The sequence below is a fragment of the Eubalaena glacialis genome, chromosome X, assembly GCF_028564815.1.
Source record: "Eubalaena glacialis isolate mEubGla1 chromosome X, mEubGla1.1.hap2.+ XY, whole genome shotgun sequence".
Classification (NCBI taxonomy): Eukaryota; Metazoa; Chordata; class Mammalia; order Artiodactyla; family Balaenidae; genus Eubalaena; species Eubalaena glacialis.
The window spans coordinates 502,816-512,813 of record NC_083736.1 but is presented as its reverse complement, the minus strand read 5'-3'; the positions used below and the strand labels follow the sequence as shown (position 1 = coordinate 512,813).

The window sequence follows — 9,998 nt, the reverse complement described above, 5'->3', positions numbered from 1 at the left end:
CCATTAGGATCCAAATTGCTTTCCCACAATTTGAAAGGAAAATATTTCTCTGCGGAGATGACGGCAGACATTACATTTTCCACGGCCGTGATGTCCACTCCGTGCAGAGAGCTGTTAGGCCCACTTCCAAGCTGACGGATAACCATGATGGGATTTCACTCATCCTGACCTGGTGATAAATAAGCGGTCCAGAGGCAGCGATGTACTGGGTTGATGATGCTTGTTATGCGCTGCTTCAAATGGTGATGGTGTGGACGCCTGACTGCCTCGTGATTGCCGGCTTGGTAAACATCCAAGTTTTCGTCCTCAGTGTTCTGTTAAAGCGGTTAAGAGGTCTAACTCCTTAATAGCCGCGAAGGAAAAGAAAAGCAGCCGGGGGGCGGGTGGGGTGACGGGGAAGACTATTCCTTTGGACACGTAAATGCTCTTGGGCCGCTGGCTAATTGCACTGGTCCAAAATGTCCTCGAGGAAAGCCAGGTCAGAGTTTTGTTTTTCTTACCTCATCTGCGTTGCTTTTTTTTTTTTTTTTTTTCTCCCTCAGCATCATAACAGGACCATCAAGCATCTCTCTAAGGCTTCAGGATTCTGTTTACGAGATAGACGCTGGTTTGGGAACCAAGGGGCCTTTGGCCATGTCCCGTGCTGCCACTCAGAAGCTAATATTAAAAAGATCATGTTGGCCACTGACACCAATCCCTTCCCAGAAAGAACTGTTCCTGGAATGTAAAGAAAAACATCACTGCAGAAAAAATACCACTAACTGTGGTGTCTTAGCAATTCCCTGCTCCTCCAATGGGTGGGGGGGAAAAAAAGGTATAATTCACCGTATTTCCAAATAACATTAAATTGCAGTCAAAATATTTAGTGCTCCAGTCTATTTGGTCCAAAGAAGCCAACTGGTTGAAAAGAGTTTGTGGAATAAAGAGAAAAATACGACATAGCAACGATTAGACAAGACCCATCCCAAATTTTATCAGCCTTCTTAAAACCAAAGAGTCATCAGTAAAAATTTTCAATGTGATCCAGGTTCGATTTCAATGATGCATGTCACTGGGGTCAGGTAAGAAAGGTTTTTGTTTGGGTTTTTTTTTGGCCACAGGAGGTTCAATCTGCCCTTTAACACCAAGATGGTTCGAGGCACTTATAGATTCATCAGCCCTATTTTCAGATTAAGATTCCATAAGGGTGTAACCATGCATTTTCCCATCTTCAGCCCCAGGTGAGTTCTGCAGTTCATCACGGCATCCATCTGACGTCCCTGGATGCAGGTGACATCGTAGACATCCCAGAGGTTGACTTTCTGGGTTTGAGATCTCAGCTGGACGCCCAGATGTGGTGTCTTATTCCTCTTGCCTGTTTCTCCAAAACTCACTGCAAATTTTAAAATGCATAAACCTTTAAGCAATGGTATTTTGAGCACCCGTTTCCCCATGAGAAGGGACCTGACATCCACAGCAGATGTGTGAAAATGGGCTCCCGTGATTTTGTTGGCCAGAAGCACACAGACCTGGCAGAGAGAAGCAGTGACATCAGGTGATGCTAGGGGTTTAGCAAAAAAAAAAAAAAGTATTCAACAATTTTTTTCAAATATTTTGGTCTTGGCAAAGCCTACTTTTTAAAATGTGTTTTCCTTCATTTTTAGACCCATGAGTATTTTGAGGGAAATGTAATTCATCTGACAGAAGCATTTTTTTTTTTTTAGCTCACCACAGACAAAGTGAGAATTTCAGATTGTTTAGGCACCACTTTCACTGGTACTTAGAAACCATGGAACCGCTGGGGGAAATCTGGTCATTTCCCAAACTGAAATATCGTGCAAGGTATGAATAAGAAGAAGAAGATGAAGAATGCAGTGACTTACCCAGAAGCAACAGATTCAGAAAGGAAATTCAACAAGGGAACCAGAAGTAGCTCCCGCTATAGGATAACTTTATTCTTCGTTTGCAACCAGACTATATCTAGAACACATCCTGGGCACGGCAGGGAGAAAAGAAATAGAATAAAACACAAACTCTGTGTCCTCTCGTAAGTAGCATGGTTCATAAAGACAGAGAAAGAATTGGAGAGCAGTGAAAACGCAGCAGACACAGCTACAGGAGAGACTCAGTTCCGCAAACTCACCGGCCATGTGGCCACAAGTGCCTGCATCTTGTGGTTGCTATGTCTTTCCGTGAGCAGTTACTGGGCTCCAGCGAAGAGCCAGGGCTGGACAGATGTACCAGGAGGAGATCTGGATAAAAGTGCGCTCATTTCAGAAAGCAGAACTGGGTGTGTACTCCTCCACCACCTTTTTATTTTGTCTATTTATAGAGAAATGAAAGCCCCAAAGGTAAGGAGTTCATTAGAGGAAAGCAGAACAGAATCTCTGCCAGGGAGGAGTCCCTAGTCCATGGTGAAGGAGCCCTCAGTCCATCCAGAGAGGAGGGGAGAAATCTTTAATCCATGGCAGAAGAGCCCTCTGTCCAGTCATTGTAAGCCAATTCTGCAGAACCTAGAAATGAACCATGGCTCAAGTCACTGGGACCTCTGTCCTCCTTGGACCTCAGCGAGCTGTGCACACAACATGGGGTAGCTGAGCTGGGTCCCAGGGGCCACCCACTTATCCCCAAGAGGGACAGAGGCAGGGATGGGGTGGAGGGTGTGAATATCCCAATGAACAGATACTCAGGCATTCCTGAAGCATCACAGAAAATTTAGCCAATAGGGATAACACCGCCTTAAAGGACTTTTCCACAGGGAACATCTGATTAATTACCAGGGACAAATCTTTCCTGCTTAACAAAGCTGCAAAACATCCTAATGTATTCCTCTTTATGATCCTAAGGATCTGCTTTAGAATATTGGCTAACAGAGTCAACTTTGCTGTTTCTGTAACGATGGAATCCTCTTATGTGATGGTTAATTTTATATGTCTACTTGGCTGCGCCTTGGTGCCCAGAAGTGTGGTCAAACATTACTGTGGATGTGTCTGTGAGGGTGTTTCAGGATGAGATTCACATTTAAATTGGTGGACTTTGAGTAACACAGATTGCTCTCCATAATGTGGGTGGGCCTTGTCTAATCAGTTGACGGCATTACTGGAACAAAAACATTGATATCCTAGAGCAAGAGGAAATTCTGCACAGACGGCCTTCAGATGTCAGCTACAACATAGGCTCTTCCCTGGGTCTCCAGCCTGAGGGACTACCCCAGAGATTTTGGACTTCCAGCCCTCACAATCATGTGAGTCACTTCTTTATAATAATCTCTTTCCATCTCTCTAGGCTATAGATACAGACAGATAAACAGCAGATAGATAGATGAGAGATAGATAAAAGATAGATAGATAGATACATAGATACATAGAGAGATAGATACATAGACACATAGATGACAGATAGACAGACAGATAGATACATAGGCAAGTTCTGTTGGCTCTGTTTCCCAGGAGTACCCTGGCTAATTCAACCTGTCTTCCCTTTTTCTCCCACCGTGTATTTTCTGGCAATGTGACTCCTGTGCAGCATTGTAGGTGGCAATGAGACAATAGCTAGAAATGTACAAATAAGTGTTATGCCGTAATTATCATCAATAGAAAGGCTTGGTAGAAGAAAATATTGACATCATCAGCTGGCCCAAGGAAATGTGAATTGGATGTATCCTTGTCACCCACTTCAACCATCGGGAAACTCCAAGACAGGAAAATACAATAAATAATCTGAATTCTTTTTCCAGGTGAGTTCTATTTAGACGTTTCACCATGTTTTAATTCCATAAAATTGCCTACTTGTGTGAAAGAGGAATACTTGGATATCTACCTGGAAATTTCAGAGCATGTTTGGAAACACAGGGACGTATGTTATAGCCCACAAAAGGGCTGGATCCCAAGGACCCCCTCAGCCACGGTCCTTGCCATAAAAACAAAGAATTGAATAATCTGTAGGAAAGGCGTGTTTGATTTAATTTCCTGATCTCTGCAACACGGCCTCCCTGTACTTGGCGAGGGTGGCGGGCAAGGCTCCCAGCCCAAGTGCCCGTGAATATTCCATTAGAAATCAATTAACCCACGTCTGCTCAGAAACACTCCAATCATCTGAGGTTATACGCCGTGCCTGATGCATTTATAACCCCCGTGTAAGTAGTCCCCGGAGACCCCCTAATGTGTAAACAGCATAAAAAATGATCCTTTATTCCTGCGAGCTTCACCTGCCACCTTAATTGAATAAATGGGGCTGTGCTCCGGGAACACTTCTGCACACACGCATCATGGTGACTCACCACCACACGTGGACACACGCCCACCTCCCCGCTCTCCCCTCGCTGAAGAGATAGTCCAGGACGATTCTCTTTTATTAAATGCACATTCTGCTCCAAATACTTCAGGTCCACACTTTTTTCCTCTCCCCATCCCAGCCTGCAGAAGGAATACAAATTAATGTTTAAGGCAACCATGTCCTATGTCCTACGTATTCAATCGTATAGAAAGGACACGTCCAATTGTGAGGACCATGCCCCAGATGTAAGCTGGTTTTACCTTAAACAAAACCCTACCTGCCGATCAGGGAACCACCTCTCATGACCCAGTTTTGCCAATCTGTGGGACGTGGCCCAGGCTTGCCCTGTTAGAAAGAAAAGGAATGACAAGTGTTTTGGAAAATGCCCCCAAAGCTGCACAAATCAACGTCAGGCACAGTCCCCAAATCTCCCTTAAAATGAGCTCCATGTCTCCGCAATGGCCCTGGGGCTCTGCCCCGCCCAGAGCCTGCCTGCCCTCGACACCACCCCCCTACGCTGTCTCAACACCAGTGTGCTTTCCTAGGCATACCCCACCCCACCACTACCCCCGACCACTGGTCACTTTCCCTGTTTGATGCCCTTAAGAATTCTCAACAGTGCCTGGGTTGTCTCATGGATGCACTAGGTTCCACTTTTGTTATCTTTCTCCGTCTCCTGGAATGCATGCTTTTCCCCCCCTGGTAATTTTTAACTGTGATAAAACAACACAACATACAATTTACCACCTTCGCCTTTTTTAAGTGCACAGTTTAGTGGCATTAAGTCCATTCACATGCCACCATCCCCACCATCTTTCTCCAGAACTTTATCATTGTCAGACTGAAACTCTGTGCCCATTGCATCTTAAATCTCCATCCCCCTCCCCGACCCCTTAGCACCACCCTCCTACTTCTGGTGAATTCAGGAATCACCTGAATGATGAGTGGTGAGTGGAATTCTACAGGAGTTATCCTTTCCTGTCTGGCTTATTCCACTGAGCATCATGTCCTCGGGGTTCATCCACATTGTAGCAGGTGTCAGAATGTCCTTCCTTTTCATGGCTGAGTCATATCCCACTGTTTAGATATATCCCATCCTGTTTATCTAATCATTCATCGATGGACTTGCTTCCACATTTTAGCTACCGTGACCAGTGCTGTTGCAAACGTGTGTGTCCTGGAAACGATGATACCCGAGTCCCTGAATCTGACTGACATGTGCCTGGGCTGCAGTGGGTCCCCTAAACGTACGTGCCGACTAAATTCCAGAGATCTTCCCTTTTATTATTTATTGGAAGCCACTCAATAACTGTACTTGGCAGAATGATTATCCCTCTTTCAGAGATGGAGAAAGTGAGACGTGGCATGGTAATTTGCCCATGCTCTCATAGCTGGGAAGTGGCACATTTGGGGTTCACGCCGAGAGCTGACCATTTTGGAGCTGGAGGTATGATGCCATGTGGACCATCGAGGCAGCTCCAGTTCAGACACTGCCGTGGGTCCCGAAAGCTCCAGGAACCAGTTAACCACTGTCAAATATCGAGTCCTCCCTCGGGCCGTGGTTCCAATTCATGACAGAAGGCAGGTAGAGCTACTTGGGGTTAAACACACAAGAGGTCGAAGAGACAGTAGCCATGGATGATGTAGTTCCCCAGAGTTTAAAAGACAAAGGGTCCCTGGTAAAGACATGAGCAGCTTGCTGACCTGCGGGGTCTGGAGCTGATGGAGGGCATGAGAGATGGGGCTGAATTTTCCCAGGAATCCCTAAAGGACGGAGCCTATAGGAACCAGAAGGTGGGTGTGACCAGCTGAATAATAACCCCCAAATGCTCACATTCTAATCCTGTAACCTGTGAATGTGACCTTATATGGCAAAGTCTTTGCAGATGTGATTAAACATCTCAAGATGTTTAATACATTACCCTGGATTATCCAGATGGACCCTAAATCCAATGACAGAGTCCTTCTAAGAGACGGAAGAGGAGAGACACAGACACAGAGGAGAAGCCACATGAAGACAGAGACAGAGACGGGAGGGACGCGACCACAAGCCCAGGGACGCCTGGAGCCCCCAGAAGCTGGAAGAGGCAGGAAGGACCCTCCCTGGAGCCTCTGGAGGGAGCTCAGCCCTGGGGCACCTTGACCTCAGACGTCTGGTCCCCAGGACTAAGTGAGAATGAATATGCAGTGTTTTAAGCCCCTGGTTTGTGGTCATATATCACAGCAGCTCCAGGAAAATAACACTGAATGATTTTGAAGTCTCCTCTCCAGCTGAAACTTCACATCAATGCATTTACGTGTCTTTCTCACTTTGTGTTTGTCCACTGAGGCTGCCAATAACAACATGCCACAGACAGGGTGGCTTAAACAACACCCTTATTTCCCACAGTCCTGGAGGCTGGGAGTCTGAGATCACAGCGTGGGCACATTAGTTCCTGGTGATGTTCTTTTCTCTTCCTGGCTTGCAGGCGGCCACCCTCTCTATGTGTCCTCACACGATGAAGAGAGAGCTCTGATCTCTTCCTCTTCTTATAAGGATGCTGATTCCATCATGGGGTCCCCACACTCATGACCTCATCAAAACCCAACCACCTCCCAAAGGCTCTACCTCCTAACATCATCCCACTGAGGGTCACGGCTTCTACATATGAAGGACACACATTCCATTCACAGCATCACATGTGCGTTGGACTCTTTTGATGGGAAAATATGAATGTAACCAATTTAACAGGCTCTGGAGGTGGTTTTTACTGGAGAATCCTTGAGATGTATATGTCCCTTCCAGTGTCCCCAGGGTGCACTGCAGGAGGCTGTACACAGAGCTCTCTGATGTGGGCATCGTGGGTACCAAGCATAGCTTTTTAGGGTGATACCTTAATTGTCACTCATAGCCTGCCACCTCCATGAAGATGATGACTATGAATCCCAGTCTCCCACCAGGACACCAAGCCCATCAGGCACAAGTTACCTGAACTTAGGTACACGGTCACAGGGAAAGAAGCAATTGCCAGAGGACAGGCATGACCAGTGCAAACATAAACCCACACGGGTCTGGTCTTACAGCCTCAGGGCTCTACCCTGAGAGGTCACCTACATGATGACAATCCTGGCGGCTCCCACCCCCTTCAAATAAGAAGAATAATGTTAAATTATGATCAACATACTATTCTGTGTCCTTAATTCTCTGGCACTCTCTTTATCTCAATATTACTGAAATCAAAACGTCTTTCAAAAAGAAATGGACATGTGATCCATGGTGGATTGTTTTTTCAAATAAGTCCTTTCCTTTCAAATCACTAGTTTATTTTATAGCTCATGTCATCATTAGATTGAGAAAATACGGTGCGTGTTCCAAGGAATGAAGGTGAATATTTTAAAACATTCTTCGCATTTATGGATTGAATATGTGTATCCTCCCAAAATTTATATGTTGAAACCCCATCCTCCAAGGTGATGGTGTCAGGAGGTGGGGCCTTTGGGAGGTGACGAGGTCATGAGGGTGGAGCCCCCATGGATGGGTTTACTGTCCTTATAAAAGAGACCCCAGAGAGCTCCCTCACCCCTCCCACCAGGTGAGGACACAGAGAGAAGACGTCCATCTATGAACCAGGAAGAGTCCTCACCAGACACTAAATCTGCCCTTGGCAGAACCTTGCACATCCAGCCTCCAGCACCATGAGAAATAAATATCTGTGGTTTAAGCCCCCCAGTCTCTGGTATTTTTGTGATAGCAGCCCAAACAAATTAAGACGTTCACCAAAAGGATTTTCTGCTTAACATTTACGTAACTGGGAAAAAAAAAAAATCACACCAACTAATTGCATACAAATGAGCATTCTGTTTAAACAAAGTGTTTCCCACTCACCAATTCCTGCTGACTTCTGTAAACACTTCTCCCTAATGCTACATCGTGTCTACTTAAAGCCAATTTAAATTAATTTCATTTCTTAAATTTCCTAGAGAGCTGACAGCAGGGTTTGGAAAAGCATGAGGAAAAGCATGAGTTGAAGCGGGAAGTGAGATTAGAAATCTTTGGCATATGACAAACTTGATCAAGTTCTCGGGGTCCACTCAGAAGGGACACAGCAGAGAACATGTTTAACTTTGATTTTTCACTTGCCTTAGCCAAGGAAAAAAATGTTAAAAGAGGGGAAAAGAGATGCTATGAATAACTATTACACACACACACACACACACACACACACACACACACGCACACACACATATGCATCGCATGAACACAGAACACCTACAATTGCCAGACAGAACAGCTGGAAGATAGATGTGCAATTTTGGTAAGGTTGTGTTATTAATACAATTGCTTATTTTAGAACCAGCTGTCTGAGGACCGTCGGAAAACTTATTAAAAGTGGATTTTTCCATGAGTCTATATATATTTTTAAAGCACACCCCGTGAAGAAACTGCCATGTTGTTCTGAGCTGTAGGTAAGCAAGTCATTTGTTTAAAGGAAATTTCTGGTTCCACTAGAGAGTTCTAGGTTAGAGGTTTCTGCTGAGGCTTTTATGTGCTAGCTCTCATAAAAAGTCCTTCCAGTCTGGGCAGTTTTCTCACCGTTGCCATCTCTCTGTTTCTAATTGTGAGTTTCTCTGGGAATAAATACCACTTAGAGCTCAGCGCCGCCAACCCAATCTCCTCCTTATTGGGCATTTAGAATAGCTCCTCAGTTTGATCTGTCCTTGAAATACTCCACTTTTGTCTTGGGCAAGAAGCGGAAACAAAGACTTCATGAAATTAAATACTGAATAAAACTGCTAGAGGCGACGTGGAGGTCGGCGAGTTGGCGACCCAGGTCGGCGCTGGGGTGGATCCCTCCTCGTCTTCCTCCGCAGCAGGTTTGGGCTCGGTTGACCCGCAGCTGCAGCATTTCATCGAGGTAGAGACTCAGAAGCAGCGCTTCCAGCAGCTGGTGCACCAGATGACGGAACTTCGTTGGGGAAAGTGCGTGGACAAGCCTGGGCCAAAGTTGGACAGTCGGGCTGAGGGCTGTTTTGTGAACTGCATTGAGCGCTTCATTGATACAAGCCAATTCATCTTGAATCGACTGGAACAGACCCAGAAATCCAAGCCAGTCTTCTCAGGAAGCCTTTCTGACTGACCTCAGCATTACCTCTTTGGAAAAGGGAGGTAGTTCAAGAAATGAAGAACAGTTGATGGGACGGTTGAAGAAAAGGCTATGGGGGGGATCGGCTCCCACCTTTGTCACTCTTGGGACATCCTGTCATCTGAGAATGAACAAAGACCGATTTTTGTGTGTGTGTGGGTTTGAGGGTCAAATGTGTTTGGGGTTGTGTTTTTTAACACTAATCTTGGGAAAACAATTGACAGACGAATGGAAAACTCTACTAGATGTGTATTACTGTATGTAGGACGATGTTTTTCTTAGTCCCAGTAACTGCTTCCTATAATTTTAGTAGTGGAACTGCTCTATAATTTGGTAGTAGGACCACATAGGTGATAATCTGTTATTTGTGTGGATTCCTTTCAGATTTCTGGAGAGATCGATATACATCTTTTTGTCTCTCAAAAGGGCAGCAGCGGGGGAAAGAGTAATTTGGTACTTGACTGTAGGCCTCCTTATCTAGTGTTTGATTATCAGTACTGGAAAAAAAAATGTATGGAGTATTCATACAGTACATTTCACCTTTCTAGATTATCTCCCTCCTTTATACTGTGATTCACTTAAATATCTATATAAAGTAGATATATCTATTTGTATATATAT

General features: G+C 45.1%; 1 protein-coding gene across 1 annotated transcript; it reads left to right on the top strand.

The window, feature by feature from the left end:
• Nucleotides 1-200: 200 nt before the first annotated feature.
• LOC133082655 (mitochondrial import inner membrane translocase subunit Tim8 A-like) lies at nt 201-9,371 on the top strand. Its single transcript, XM_061179322.1, has 2 exons — nt 201-284; nt 9,066-9,371. Exons 1-2 carry the CDS (start codon nt 201-203, stop codon nt 9,369-9,371), a joined length of 390 nt encoding a protein of 129 aa, XP_061035305.1.
• Nucleotides 9,372-9,998: the final 627 nt, after the last annotated feature.